This window comes from Panicum virgatum, chromosome 6N, assembly GCF_016808335.1.
Source record: "Panicum virgatum strain AP13 chromosome 6N, P.virgatum_v5, whole genome shotgun sequence".
NCBI classification, from domain to species: Eukaryota; Viridiplantae; Streptophyta; class Magnoliopsida; order Poales; family Poaceae; genus Panicum; species Panicum virgatum.
This window is the reverse complement of record NC_053150.1, coordinates 11,820,737-11,836,148: the sequence shown is the minus strand read 5'-3', so window position 1 is coordinate 11,836,148 and position 15,412 is coordinate 11,820,737. Positions and strand designations below refer to the sequence as shown.

General features: G+C 43.9%; 2 protein-coding genes across 6 annotated transcripts; one reads left to right on the top strand and one right to left on the bottom strand.

The window, feature by feature from the left end:
• Positions 1 to 2,448: 2,448 nt before the first annotated feature.
• Positions 2,449 to 3,874, top strand: LOC120680108 (nuclear transcription factor Y subunit C-2-like). The gene has a single exon (XM_039961736.1). It carries the CDS (start codon positions 2,699 to 2,701, stop codon positions 3,689 to 3,691), a length of 993 nt encoding a protein of 330 aa, XP_039817670.1. The 5' UTR covers positions 2,449 to 2,698; the 3' UTR covers positions 3,692 to 3,874.
• Positions 3,875 to 4,120: 246 nt separating this feature from the next.
• LOC120678537 (putative potassium transporter 12) lies at positions 4,121 to 9,608 on the bottom strand. 5 transcript variants are annotated; one of them, XM_039959778.1, is made up of 11 exons: positions 9,185 to 9,608; positions 8,780 to 9,083; positions 8,172 to 8,397; positions 7,577 to 7,822; positions 7,453 to 7,503; positions 7,048 to 7,308; positions 6,916 to 6,968; positions 6,726 to 6,840; positions 6,303 to 6,557; positions 4,560 to 5,720; positions 4,121 to 4,299 (listed from the first exon to the last, which is right to left on the bottom strand). In XM_039959778.1, exons 2-10 carry the CDS (start codon positions 8,903 to 8,905, stop codon positions 4,684 to 4,686), a joined length of 2,370 nt encoding a protein of 789 aa, XP_039815712.1. In that variant the 5' UTR covers positions 8,906 to 9,083; positions 9,185 to 9,608; the 3' UTR covers positions 4,121 to 4,299; positions 4,560 to 4,683. The 5 variants fall into 5 exon arrangements, with proteins under 5 accessions (XP_039815712.1, XP_039815711.1, XP_039815713.1 ...); XM_039959777.1 differs by having other exon boundaries at positions 9,397 to 9,608; XM_039959780.1 differs by having other exon boundaries at positions 4,126 to 4,299; positions 7,577 to 7,693; positions 7,779 to 8,397; positions 9,397 to 9,606.
• Between the last annotated feature and the right edge of the window lie 5,804 nt (positions 9,609 to 15,412).

Below are 15,412 nucleotides of genomic sequence, written 5' to 3'. Positions count from 1 at the left end.
TATTTGAACTCGGTTTGTAAAACTCTTTGTTAATATCGTATGTCACTCTTGTATATTTTCAAATATTTGTTGTTCTTGTACCATCTGCGCCCGCCTTCGCGCGGGACTACCGGTGTGGTTTTGATCGGGCCGTGGGTTGAGAAAGGATCGCCAAATTAAGCCATTAAGTTAATGCGCCCGATGTGTTCAAATGACGGCCATTACGCTTAATTTGGAGTTTTTATTGGGCGGTTCCGTCACAACTGCCTTGCCGGTTCGGCAAGGTCTCCAACCATTAACTCTTGGTCTCCAACCATTAACTCTTTTAGAGCTGGTAGCTATACCATCCTTAGAAACCCTAAACTCAATCCTCAGATTGGGAGGTGTGCGGGAGTGGTGGTGGATTTAGTTGAGGGTGAGGCCGCATGCCCCATGGCACCATCGCCACTAGGGCGCACCGCTGCATCAGAGAAAGAAAAGACCGGCGATGGTGAGTGAAGGAGAATGGGAAGGGTGAGGTCGTGAAGGGATAATGTTCTACAGGGCCCAAGCACATGGGACGAGCCAGCAGTGAAAACAAAAGGTCTCTCCAATTATACGTGGACGGCGGACCAACCGATGTGTACGGTTAAGTAAAATTACGACCAACCAGATAGAAGCTATTACTTTCTTTTGGTACCTTATCTTTCCTTGAGGCACACGCAATCACTTTTTCTTTCTTGAACTCGGATAGCTCCACGACGTCAGGTCGTAGCCCGCCACTCGCGGTACCACATGCACGCATTACAGTGGGCGCTGTCATCACTCTTTTCTATTCGCCATTTTTCCTTGCTGCTGCCACCCTACTCAGTGGTACCTTCCATATCCCCTCTCTTTGGCATTTTCCAATCCTCGCCACCCTGCTCGATTGCCGCCTTTCTCTTCATCATTTTCCCTTGGTGCCGGCACCATCCAGTCTTACACCAAGTATGCCTCCACTGACCACCACAACAACTATGTTCTTGCGATAAATCTCTACCTATTCGAGTGTCATCCACGCGCCCCGTGCATGGTGCCTCACCGCCTCGCCGATTCGGCAAGGTCTCCGTAATTCTTCTAGAGCCGGCAGCTATACCACCCTTAGAAACCCTACAAATCCAATCCTCAATCATCCTTCCTTTTTTCTCTCTCTTTATCTTTTCTTCTCTACACAAAACAATCGCCATGAAATTGCTCCATTCCCAAAACAACTATTCGGTCGCTTATTACATACTCGATGGAATTGCTTCCCCGGCCCACCTGCCAGCGCCCCGCCCGGAACCGCCAACCCCACCCCAGCCGGGCCCACGGGCATGGCCTTCGAAGCCCTCAGTGCCCCGCGCCGCCGCGCCGGCCTCTCCATAAAACACGCGCACGCCGCAGGCGAGAAAGTAGGGCAAGGCATCCACAATCCACTCCCCAGTTCCCCACCATCTCCGCTTCCTACTCCGCCGTCGTCGTCTCCTCGGGGAGCGCTCCTCCCCTCCGATCCGACAGGTGTTGCCCATCGCGCCCTCCCTCCCTCCCCCTACCTCCGAGGTATCCATGCAACAGCGACGGCTCCCTCATCCGGGCCGTCGGTTCCCGCGATTTATCTATTCCCCCCCCCCCCCCCCCCCCCCCCCCCGCGCAAAGATCGCGATTTTTCCTCGTTACGCGCTCTTCCTGCTCCTGTTTCGGCGCTGCCGGTTGATAGAGATGCCTGCTCGATCGGGTTTTCGTTGGTTTCCTTATGAGCGGATGGCCCCGATCGCAAGATCGGCTGGATCGATGGCTTTTTCCTTCAAACCCTCCGATCCGTCAGTCTCCGGACTCGTGGATCCGGCGGTCGGACATGGCCGCTGTGGCGGCCGTGTGTTGCTGATGGACGACGACTGGCCGGCCAGTGATGTTTTCTGATCGATGAATCTGTCTTCTTGGCAGAAAAACTGTCGTCTTTGCCGTCGGTTCTTTCGTGCTGTACTGATTCTCTTTGCGCATTACTAGGTTTAGGGAATTGCTGTCTTGTGGCAGTGGCAGCCTATCTTGCAGATTGTAGCCTGAGTGCTGACTGTCCACTTGCGGATCAACTTCATACATATCTGCTGCTGGACAAAATTCTAGCCAAAGAAGTCTCGAGTTAGGAAATCGTTCTACTAACTTCAGGGATTCGCTATAATTCAGCAATCTACTATACAATGTATTGATGTATTACTGTACTGTTATTGCTGCTTGTTTCTGTCACTTGTTAGTGACAGAAACACTACATGTTGAAAGTTGAAACATTAAAAAAGCATGTAGATATATAAGGTGGTAAATAATCATTGTCCTTGTTTGTTTCATGGTATTTTCTACTTATGCGGAACATATTTCGGCCGTGGTATATATACTTAGCTTAATTAATTAACCGCAATATCTTTACTTTCCATTATTACCTAAAAATAAAACTGCAAAACGTTTTTCTAAAAACAATGAAGAAGAAAAAAAAGAACGTATGTATATTGCGATTCATGCAATACACATCTTGCTCGACTCTATTTATTTTAAAATGTTTCTTGCCTTGCTTTAGTTCTCTTTGCTGGACACCTGGACCTCGTGAATAAAATGTTTCTTTTACCTCTTCAACCTGTAATTCTATGCCATATTTGAAAGTTAATGGTCTAAGATGTTTTTTTAATCACAGGCTCCAACGGTAGGCACATACCAAAAGTGCATTTTGGACATGGATCAATACTCACAGGAGATCAACAATGATGATGGTGCCACAAGTGGTGTTACCCCTGGATCATATCCTCTAAACACATTCCTACAGCCTGCAGCATTGGAATCAGTGCCTCTGTTGTCAGCCACCGCCGCCTTCCTTCCAGTTCCAGCTTCCCAAGGCGCTGCAGCCTACCCAGCCACCATTCTGTCGTCGTTCTCGAACCAGCAATCGTCACAGACTAACGCTTTTGAAGCAGCTACAAATGTTGCTGGTGGTACCCCTGCAGCATTTGCCCTAACACCATACAATCACCAACCTGAAGCATTGGCGTCATTGCCTCCGTCGTCATCAGCTGGCACCACCAGACTTCCATCAGCTGCAGGCTCGAGCTCGTCCCAGGTTGCCGGTGCCGGTGCTGCCTACCAAGCTTCCATCCCAGTGCCGCTGTCGAGCCAGCACCAGGCCGCGTTGTTCCAGAAGTTCCAGCAGCTCCAGCAGCACCAGCTGCAGTACCAGGAGCAGCAGCTCCAGGCTCTGTGGACGGGCCAGCTGGTCGAGGCCGAGCAGGCTACGGACCTCAAGGTCCACAACCTGCCCCTGGCGCGGATCAAGAAGATCATGAAGGCCGACGAGGACGTCAAGATGATCGCCGGCGAGGTGCCCGTGCTCTTCGCCAAGGCCTGCGAGATGTTCATCCTGGAGCTCACGCTGCGGTCGTGGCTCCACGCCGAGGGGGCCAAGCGCCGGACGCTGCAGCGGAGCGACGTCGCCTCGGCGATCATCGCCAACGAGATGTTTGATTTCCTGATGGATGTCTCTCCGACGGAGGAGCAGAATGGGAATGGAGTTGCGCCGCCGCAGCAGACCGCAACCATGCCGCCGGCGACCTTCCCGATCCCCTTTCCGATGTATGCAAACCAGCAGCCTGTGACGTTCATGTGGCCGCCGACGGAGTACCAGCAGCCGCAGCAGCGCCAACAACAGAATTCTGATGGTGGACAAGCCGAGTAAGATCGAGAGCGGTATGACTAGTTTCCTAGCGAGGTCAGAGGTTACTGGGTGTTTAGCCCTTGAGCTAGCTAGGGCGTTTAATTTGGATGGAACATTTTGTAGAATGGATGGGTGCCCCTTTGAGCTTATTTTGCTGCATTTCCTGGGAGATTTTAGGGATGTGAACTGAATTAGACCTTTAGGAGTGGGCCGTTATCAGATTTGGTATGTTTGTTGGGCTATGAACCCAGTAATGTTACTTTTGTGTTGTATATCATTTTCTCAAGCTCTTGCAGGGGCATGCACTTTTCCTGTTTTCATGATATGAACCCAGTAATGTTACTTTTGTGTTATATATCATTTTCTCATGCTTTTGCAGGGGCATGCTCTTTTCCTGTTTTCATTATAAAATTGTACTATTGATGAACCATCGGCGTGTGGCAGATAAGATAATCTGAAGAAATACCAGCAGATTACATTTTTCTCAGCCTGACAGTTACATGATGTATGCAGCAGCAATTGTTGACATCATGTTAAGCAAAACCCATTCGCCTTACTAAGGAAAAATGGCAATTGGATGCAGCCCACAAACCTCATGTAGAATATGCCACCAGCAACATCAGCAATACTCCCTCCGTTCGGAAATGATCTACATATTTTGACTAGAGAAAGTCAAACTTTATAAACTTTGACTAATAATTAGTTAAATTATATGTATAATTAGTTTATAAAATTTATGTCAATACATATGTATTCAAAGAGGTTTTGAGATGACATTGAGTTATTCGTAATTGACATTATATTCTAAGAGTGATTAATAAGTCAAACTTTACTTCGAATGACTTTCTCTAGTCAAAATATGTAGATCATTTCCGAACGGAGGGAGTACCTGAGAAAGGCACGAAACTAACTAATGAACATTTACTCTAGGACTGATCATGTACCTGCCCTACAGATTGCAGCAGCTCAGAACTACTCACTTCTGAACCCGATCAAAAGAACAAACAAAGTGTTCATATGTAATATATCTGGCCTACATTCAGAAGGCTTTCATGAGGAACATTGAAGATCACACTGTTCTCCCTGCACAGCTTCCTAAGGAAGGCGTACACATAATTCACAGCCACCTTCTTGACGATCCCCGAATCTCTGCGTGCCTGCACGACCGTGTTCCCGAGGATGTGCACGACACCAGCGTCCTTGCACCGGTTCAGGAACTCCTGCTCGTCGCCGAATGTCTGGCTCGAGTACCTTGTCAGGCTGTTCCCTGTCAAAGGTGATTTGGCCGGCATGATGGAGTCATGTGATGAGTAGCTCATGTCACCAATCGAGCTCATTGTGTTGCTTCCAGCCTTCTCAGTCAGCAGTGCTCTGGTGGACCTCTCACCCTTCTGCTCCATCATGGTGAAATCCTCAGAGTCGGAGTAGCCATCCATCATGCTCTCTAGTCTGACAAAGACCAAGAGCCTGTCGAGGAGCATCTTCTCAAAGTCTTCGTCTTTCTTGTGGATGTCCTTGTATCCATACCTTGCGACACAGCGGAACATGTGATAGTTCTTTGGCCCAATCCTCTTCATGATGAACCGTTCTTCAACAGGGACTGTATATACCGGCAGGTACTTCACACAGGCAAAGACAACAACCGAATGGATGGCAGGGAGGTTGGTGATGAAATGGGAGAAGATATGTGGGACACCACTTGCAAGCTCGGTATACACAAAGCCTATTCCAGGGACCCTGACAAGGCCAAGGCTTGGCCCTAGTCCCAGAATCCAGGCCATAGAGACCTTGCTGTGCATCTCAAATTCATAGCGCTTCACGGTGCAGAAATGCCACACGTACATGATGATGAAGAAGGTTATGGCGATGACTAGGGGAACCCATCCACCTTGGTCCACTTTATTAATGCAGGCTGTGAAGTATGGGAGCTCAACCGTCAAGGAGAGCACTAGGAAGATGACAACAAGAATCCAGTGGCTCTTCCATACAAGCAGCATAACTGGGACCATAAGGAATGTTGTAACTAGCATAACAATCACCACCGCAGTGCCTGCTCAGACAACATTATATAAAAATAAGTGCTTCCTGAAGGTTCAGTGTAAATTCTATTAGGGTTCAGTGTAACTAGCATAAGAATCTTAGTCTACAATTTAAGGTATGCCACTGAATAATTTGAGTGTTCTGTTAGGGTATGCTAATGCTACCTGTTAGATAAAAATCACAGTCTACAATTTAAGGTATGCCACTGAACAATTTGGGTGTTCTGTTAGGGTATGCTTATGCTACCTGTTAGATAAAGATGACTCTGTTTTTAGCAATTAACTACATGGTATTGAACTATTGCTAGCTACCTTCTACTTAGCACTATCATGTAAACTTTAGAGCTGAAAGTGCAATAAAGCATGACATCCACATATTGGTTCCTCCTTATTTACACTCCCTCCATTCCAAATTATAATTCGGTTTGACTTTTATAGATACATAGCTTTTCCTATGCAGCTAGACAAATGTTATATCTAGATGCATAGCAAAAGCTATGGATTTAGAAAAGCCAAAATGAATTGTAGTTTGAGATGGAGGGAGTATCATTTTGCATTGAAAGAAGCAAGGGAATTCAATAAGAAAAGCTTACCATATGCATTTCCTATCTGGCTTTGGTTCTTGAATCCAGCAGTCACAGCAATGCAAAGAATCATAAGTATCCAGTTGATGTCAGGGATGTAAATCTGCCCCAGAAATTTCTTTGAGGTATGGACAACATTGACACGGGGGAAACAACCCAGTGCAAGAGCTTGCTTTATTATTGAGTAAGTAGCAGATATGGTTGCTTGACTTGCGACTACAGCTGCAAGAGTTGCTATGATGAAGGCTGGCCAGTATATGGGTCCTGCAGTAATAGAGCATTTCAAATTGAGCATACCAAAGTGCACACAGCACTAATGTACAGTAAGAGTAGTGCGACAAGCACTATGCCAATTCGTACATATTGGACATGATATGGTGGTATGGTATCTTGAGATAAGAAGGATCAAATTTTTTGAGAGTTCAGTAGGACCTGGGATGGAGCGATAGAAAGCATCAGCTACATGGTCCTTGTGGTCAATAATGTAAGCAGCCTGCCCAGTGTATGCCAGTAGAAGGCATGGGAACACCACTAAGGTGAAGGCGATCTGGACATAGACATGATTAATTCATTGAGGCAATAATATCATACTTCATGATTCTTTTTGGTTGAAACCACTCACCTGAATAGCCAATACAGGGAAGTGACAGAGATCAGCATACAATGCTTCAGTTCCTGAGTACAAAAAGACATATAGGTAAACTCTGTTTCATCTAACAATCGATGCTAAAGTTACAGTTGAATTGCCAATGACCTGTGATGCTAAGCATGACCCCTCCAAGAGATGCCCAAATCTCAGATTTCCCTCGTTTGAAATACCGGAAGATGTAGACTGGATTATATGCTTTTAGAACAGAACTGTTGTACTTGTGTATGTTCACTACCCCAACACTTCCAATTAGAATAAACCAAAGGAGCACTAGAGGTGCAAAGAGCCACCCAACTTTATCTGTCCCATAGTGTTGCATGCAGAATAAGCCAATTAATATGACCACAGCAACAATTACAACCACATCTGCCAGATATGCAAGAAATTAGAAAAAGCAGCATATGCAAAAGATGTTATGATCCTCAATAGATCAAGGAAAATGAATAATGCAGCGCACTGGAGTTCAGAACAAACTTCGAAAACTATACAGGAGAGGGGAGGGGGGGGCACCTGTGCTCATGTTCTGGTTCTGAACCCTTATTCCACCTGATGCAGAGAGAACTACATAACACATAAAATGCAAGTTAGATCACAGTTATTTTAGATTTACTCATAAAACTATGATTCTGAATACCTGATATAGCAGGAGTAAGGATTCCATCTCCAATGGCGGTACATGTACCAATGAGAACGAGAATAAGAAGACAATTCTTTTTATATGCATGTCCCTCTAGCCATCTCTTCACTTTTGCTGCAAGTGAATTCTCCTCATAAGTTTGCCGACTATATGTGGTTAATTCTTCATCGGTCTTATGTTGGTTGGGTATAGTGCTGACCTTTGCATGCCGGCACAGTAGAGAATAAAGAGCAAATGTGCCACCTGTCAATAAACAGAAAAATATATTGTCTGAACGTTTGTGGAAACAAATTCCAATTGCAAAAGTATTTCTTGTCTGAGCACAAAGCAAAATGATCTTGAAGCTTCACCTTCTACAAATTTCATGATTAGTAAATTGTTGGCTACCAATCACTCCGGCATCTCATATTAGAACATGTTGATACTTGATACAAATCCATCACACAACCAAACCACATGGTAAAATTGCAGAACCTATGCGAACTATCAGCTCATACTTTTACCATTGACAACAGCACTCATAATTCTTGCAAATGTCAAATGAATCATAACAGCCGACAAACGGTAAGATTACAAGAATGTGATATCTTACCTTGACCATTATCATTGGCTCGCAAGACAACAAAAACGTACTTCATCAGAGGGATGAGGGTAAGTGTGTAAATGATCAAGGACAGAGCTCCAATAACATCTTCATCATCATCAACCCCATGTGGAAAGATATTGTAGAAAACATACAATGGTGATGTACCTAAATCACCAAATACTACGCCAAGGCTCTGAAACGCGAGCCGCAGTAACAAAATTGATGAAAACTTCTGCATGAATAAAAGCAAAGATCATGTCAGTTCTTTGTGCTAGTAACACAATAACGAACTAGCCTATACAAAGCACATAGAGCACATATATTGTAGCACTTTAAGATGAGAGAACTGAACAAGATGTAAGAATCTGTTCCTACAATTGGAAAATAACAGTAACAGCAAATCTAAAATATGGTTCCTGCCACCCTTTTATATCAAAATGGTCCCCTGAGCCATCAATCAAATACTGTACCATTCACAATTTCACATCAAAGGACCAGCATGTTTCTTTAAGATGAACACAGAGGCTAAGCTGGAAACGATGATAGCTACAGAGAGGAAACAGACTTTTGTGCAACAAACATTCAGAGTCGACATGCAAGGATCACAATCATACCTTTTCTATGTACATGTTCTTCAGCTGACTAGCCTCCTCATCCATGGGCTGATCAAGGTTCTGATCCAGCTCCCACATGCTTCCCCGGTTGGTCGCCTCGCTATCCGATATCGACGCCATTAGCATCTCCTTCAACCTTCAGGTCGTAATCCCACCTCAAAACCTTCACACCTGAGAGCTCCCCATCGGCCGAAAGTGACTTCCCATTCGCATCAACCGAAAATGGAATCCCTGAACTTCCCAAATTTAGCACCGGAACAGCTCTTTGGCCTTCTCACTGCAATTCCACACCAAATCCGCACATCTGCGGAGCCCAAGACCGACCGTCAGCTTGGTCTAAGCAAACAGCAAGTCCTTCAAGAACAACCAAGAACACGAGACAGATAACCCAAATCCGAATGCCACCTCAAATCTTCAGACAGAACTTGCTCCCAAGATCGAACCCTCCCCCCTTTGATTTCGGCAAGAGCCAGAATGGAACCTTCGGTGAAGAGCCAATAACCAAGAATCCGAGCGAGAATAACCCAAATCCGAGCCAAAAACCGAGGATTTGTGCCCACCGAACCGAAAATCTTCACTCCAATCAACCTCAAAACGCTTCAGACAAAGAGACGAACCTGGACAGATTTCCAGAGCCAAGAAAAACCCAATCTTCCGCCACCCCCAAAACCCCGCAAGATAAAAGTTTTGTTGCTACAGTCGCCACCCGGGGGATAAGCAGCTATGTAGGCCGCCCTCCAATTGTCAAAAGCACGGCAATACAGCAGGGTCTAGGTTGAGGAGGAATGATTTATGGTGGAGAGAGAGAGAGCAGCCTGCTCTCTGCACGTTCACAAAAGAAGGTGCCGGTGTAGTAGACCTGGGCAAATGTCGGGTCGGGTCGGGTCGGGTCGGATCGGGTTCGGGTCAAGGTCGGGTCACGGGTCGCATAGGACGGCCCGCGCCCGACCCGTACCTATCACCGGGTCGGGTCGGGTTAGCCCGTGCACCCTGCGCTGGCGTGTCGGGTCGGGTTTTTTTCGGATTGGGTCGGGTTTTTTTGACCTTTGGGTCGGGTTTTTCGAGTTGGGTCGGGTTTTGGGTCAAAAATCATGGCCCGTGCTCGGCCCGTTGATTGTTGCGGGTCAAAAAATACGGCCCGCGCCCACCCGCCACGTAGCTCGGGTCGGGTCGGGTCGGGTTTTTTTCGGGCGGGTTGGGTCGGTTTGTTCGGGTCGGGTGACCCATGCTCAGGTCTACGGTGCAGGATGAGCATATGGCTAGATGCTGAAAATTGGACCTCAGACTGCGGGAGGAGGTCGGTGGGGAGCCCAGAAGAACAAATTGGAATTGGCATTTCAACTGGAAATTCCGCCAAGACTAAACATTTTTGCGTGCTGGTTTCGATAGAGAGCCAGTGCTAAATTTACAGCAAGTTTGTTGGGAAAATTCGATTCATGCCATCACAATTCCGTGAAATTGGGTTTCACGTTGAAAATCATGCCACTTAATGGCATCGATTTCATGCCACTTAATGGCATCGATTTCAACATGAAATCAAAAATCGTGAAATTGTAGTGGCATGAATCCAACTGACCCAAGTTTGTTACACACTGGTCCTGCTGATGCAGAGGATGAGCTGGCAGGTCCCTGGTCCTGGTCCTGGACTCCTGCTACTGCTTTCCTCCTAAATTAGTTTCCACCCCTTCTTTTCTTGGTTGAGATCTTTGGGATCCAACTTCTAGAAGCAGTACCAATTATTAACAGTATTTTATATATCTTTGCAGTGTGTAGTTTGAGTTCTACAATTTCTTTTTTTTTATTTCAGAGACTCAGATTTTGTCTTTGACTTGTTGGGTTCTTTCTTTGCATAATAATCTGGTCATCACCTGCTCCCAAGCCCAAGGTCACATGACGGCCCCATGGCATCGAATCAAATGAATTGTTAATGACATCTTTGTAAGAGATGGCACATGCCAACTAATCTACCCCTAATTAATTATGGTAGAGTTACCACGATTCTGCTCCTAATTAGTTTCCTCAAACATTTCCTTGTCAAAGCTGTGCAGCATGGGAAAACACACATAATAATTTCTCATTTTTTCAAAAGGTGCAAACCATGCCAACAAAAAAAAAGTCCGTTCCACCTCATCATGCTCACAAACAACAAAAGGTGGCGTTGGTCCTCTGCACTCAACCACGCAAAACACACACACACGCGGTCGAGACAAAAGGTCAAAACTGCCCCCCCTTTTTCCTGTTTGGCTCCATTGACAGCCTCCAATGCAAGCAAAGCCACCGTACCATGTCTACGCGGTGATGCTCACCACCAGCCACAACTCGGTTGAGAATGACGTCTCGGCAAACTTCCCAATGGAAGCCTATGGACCATCGATACAGAGTATACTCGTACAAATACCATGAAGTGCATGGTAGGTATAGGTGCATTATATTGATAGGTAGGTCATCTGTATCTGTATCTGAATATGTGCTTTGAAAAGAAAAAAAAAGTGAATATGTGATGTAGGGGTTTAAAGTTTGTAAGAAATGCATGCTCCGATCCCAAGCTAGCTACATGAAAACACTTAACAATATGGCTATGCATTATAGTGGCAAACAGTTTTTTTCTTTTTTTAACAAAAGAACATTAGCCAAGCGGTAAGTAGGATGGTAAATACAGAAGATTCTCTCCTAATCAATTTAAAATAGTAAACACACTGCTGTTAGTTCGGTTAGCAGGTCATCGTGTGGTGAGGCCACCTTCCCTGGCTTGGACCTCTCGAGAGTAACCATCCCTTCCCTTCATGCCCCATTTTGTTTTTTGTTTTTTTTTTTGAAAACTCCATGCCCCATCTCAGAAGAAAAAAGGAAACAAACAATGTACCATATGATTAAGGATGCGCTGAAGTTAAAAAACCTAAGGATTAACATAATGTTTTTACCATTGGTGGGCCCTAGCCGATAAATTGACCGGAGGACATAACATGGGTTTGATCCGCCGCTGCTTCCTACCATAGCTGGTATTGTCCCTCCTCTTTATGTTTGTATCTGAATTAACTCGTGATCCACTTGTTCGTGGATCAAATGGATATGCTATCTAGATCCTGTCCACATGCAGCACTTACTGTTGAGTGAAAAGTGAAATCTCTGTTGTATTGATGAACAAGAATTTGATATATATACAAGGGACAATGGCAGTTGCCTGTCCGCGAAAGGGCCAAAGGCCAACGGGTGTCCGTTGACACCAAAAGGTGTCTATTTCCTATGCCTACGTACATATGTCATTAGTAACTGCTAATGACATAATTAACTATAATTGATCACTATTAATTAATCCTAATTAATCCTAACACTCCCCCTTGATCAATTAATCTTGTGTAGGCACCGTTGCTTGTTTATCATTCATAGTCTTGAAGCTTTGGAAAAACCCTGTGGGAAAAAACCAAAGTGTTTCGATATACCAGGTAAAACTCCTTAAAACCCTGTGGGAAAAATAAGAAGAAACGCTATGATATATATAACTCCCAATGTTTATAGACCCTTTAGGTGATTCTAAAGTCATAGTCTAAAACAATTTGATCTGAGATCAATATGTCATATATTATCCTTGAAAAACCTTTGTAAGGAAAAATAGATAATATGACAATTACCACGTGTTTAACATTACCTCATTAAAAACTTTATGCGAGAAAACTCTTTTAGAAGTAAAACTCATATAAAGAAAAGAGTGTAATGTGATGATTATTCAAGTTATATTTTATTTGATTCTCCCCCTGATCCTTGCAAGTCTCTAAGTCTCTTCATACCAATACCTTCAACACATTTACGAAATGAAGAGTATGGTAGAGATTTTGTGAATAAATCTGCTAAATTATCACATGACTTAGTCTGCAAGATTTCAATTTCTCCATTCTTTTGGAGTTCATGGGGATAGAATAATTTAGGAATAATATGTTTAGTCATATTACTCTTAATATAACCTGATTCCATCTGAGTAACACATGCTGAATTATCTTCAAAGATAATTGTTGGTGTCTCAATCGCACCTATACCACATGATTGTATCATGTGGTTTATCATTCTGCGAAGCCATACGCATTCACGTGAAGCTTCATATAAAGCTATTATTTCAGAATGATTGGTGGAAGTAGACACTAGTGTCTACTTTGTAGATTTCCAAGAGATTGCCGCTCCTCCTTGTAAAAATACAAAGCCTGTTTGCGATCTGCCATTATGGGGATCTGATAAATAACCAGCATCTGTATATCCTAACAAACTTGGATCTTGATTTCTGTTATAAAATAATCCAAGATCTCTAGTGCCATTGAGATATCTCAATACTGTTTTGACTCCTACCCAATGACGTTTGGTAGGTGCAGCACTATGTCTTGCTAGCAAATTTACTGCAAATGCAATATCAGGTCTGGTGTTGTTAGCAAGATACATTAGTGCTCCAATGGCACTTAGATATGGGATGTGTGGTCCCAATATCTCTTCTTCTTCCCGTGGTCTAAAAGGATCCTTCTCAATATCTAAAGATCTTACTACCATGGGTGTTTTTGTCGGATATGATTTGTCCATATTGAATTTTTCCAATATTTTCTGGACATAGGCAGCTTGGTATATAAATATACCAGAATGAAAGTGCTCAAGTTGTAAACCTAAGCAAAATTTGGTTTGACCCAAATCCTTCATTTCAAACTCTGTCTTTAAATGATGACGTGCTTCATTAATATCAGGTCCGTTGCCAATGATATTAAGATCATCAACGTATACCGATATAATACAAAATCCTGTTGAAGATTTCTTAATGAAGACACATGGACAGTCATCATTATTTGTGTATCCTTTCAATTTAAGGAATTCACTTAACCGATTGTACCACATTCGGCCTGACTGTTTTAAGCCATATAATGACTTCTGCAACTTGACGCAATACATGTTGCGATTTGCCTTATTATCTGGTATACTAATTCCTTCGGGAACTTTCATGTATATCTCAGAATCCAATGACCCATACAAATATGCGGTCACTACATCCATCAACTGCATAGATAGACGATTTTGTACTGCCAGTGATATTAGATATCGGAAGGTTATCCCACTCATTACTGGAGAATAGGTTTCGTTGAAATCAACGCCAGGTCTTTGCATAAAACCTTGTGCCGCTAGCCTTGCTTTATATCTCACCACTTCGTTGTTTTCATTTCTTTTACGAACGAAAACCCATTTGTATCCCACAGGAAGGATACCAAGAGGTGTTGGCATTACAGCCGAAAACACTTTCCTTTTATAAAGCGAGGCAATCTCTGTTTCTATTGCTATCTTCCACTTATCCCAATCAGAGCACTTCTTGCACTCTGTCATAGACTTGGGATCTGAATCTGTTTGAAGAATATTTGCAATTTGCTCAGAGAGGTAACAGTCGACTATTGTGGACTTACGATCATAAGACTCTCCAGTTTCTACGAAATTTATAGCAATTTCGTCTACCCTTAAAGATTCATCATGATTTCCCAAAACAATGGATCTAGGGTCTTCCGATGTTTCAGCCTCAGTGTTTATGCGCATAATTGGGCTAGATTGTGGATCACATATATCCACAGGACATTGTTTGTCCTTTAGGTGTCTATCAATGGAAATTTTAGATGTATTTCCGGTCTTTTCTTGCTTCTTGGAAGTGCTTCTTCCCCTCTTGTTTCCAGTTTGGGGTTGAGTGGTTTTATTAGGTACCTCCACTCTCTCAGGCACGTTCCTTGAAGGATATATTGACTTTGTGACACCTTTATAATCAGCAAAAGCGTCTGGCAGATTGTTTGCAATATTTTGAAAATCAATAATTCTTTGAACTTGTAGTTCTGTTTCTGTAGTATGTGGATCAGAGAATGAAATGCCTTCAGCATTCCAATTAATTTCCTGGCATTCTTTTTGGTATAATTCTCCCCCTAATGACGGGAAATGATCCTCATTAAAAATGCAGTCAGCGAAGCGAGCAGGAAATAGATCCCCAGTCAAAGGTTCTAAATACTTAATGATGGACGGAGATGAATATCCAACATAGATCCCCAGTTTTCTGTGAGGGCCCATCGATGTTCGCTGAGGTGGTGAGATGGGTACGCATACAGCGCACCCAAACTTACGCAAATGGGAAATACTCGGAGGATTTCCACGTACTAACTGCAATGGGGAGGTTTCGTGATATGCAGTTGGTCGTAGTTGGATCAAATCGGCAGCGTGCAGAACTGCATGACCCCAACACGACGTAGGCAATTTGCAATTCATTAATAATGGTCTTGCAATGATCTTGATTCGTTTAATCAATGATTCAGCCAAACCATTTTGAGTATGGACATATGGAACCGAGTGCTGGACCTGAATTCCCAATGCCATGCAATAATCATTAAATACACGGGATGAAAATTCAGCAGCATTGTCCATTCGGATAGATTGAATCCGATGTTCAGAATAATTAGCCTTCAACTTAATAAGTTGAGCCATTATCTTAGCGAGAGCATGGTTTCGTGTCGATAAAAGGGACACATGAGACCATCTAGTAGATGCGTCTATCAATACCATGAAGTATCTGAATGTTCCCGATAATGGTTGAATCGGACCACAAATATCTCCTTGAATCCTTTCAAGGAATTTTAATGG

What these genes read in the sequence shown, in the direction of transcription:
- LOC120678537 (XM_039959778.1), bottom strand. Translation starts at nt 8,905, where the DNA reads ATGCTAATGGCGTCGATATCGGATAGCGAGGCGACCAACCGGGGAAGC. An exon ending in AGCCAATGATAATGGTCAAG is followed by an intron (nt 7,823 to 8,171) that starts GTAAGATATCAC and finishes GTTTATTGACAG; the next exon opens with GTGGCACATTTGCTCTTTAT. An exon ending in CCAGATAGGAAATGCATATG is followed by an intron (nt 5,721 to 6,302) that starts GTAAGCTTTTCT and finishes TTGTCTGAGCAG; the next exon opens with GCACTGCGGTGGTGATTGTT.
- LOC120680108 (XM_039961736.1), top strand. Translation starts at nt 2,699, where the DNA reads ATGGATCAATACTCACAGGAGATCAACAATGATGATGGTGCCACAAGT.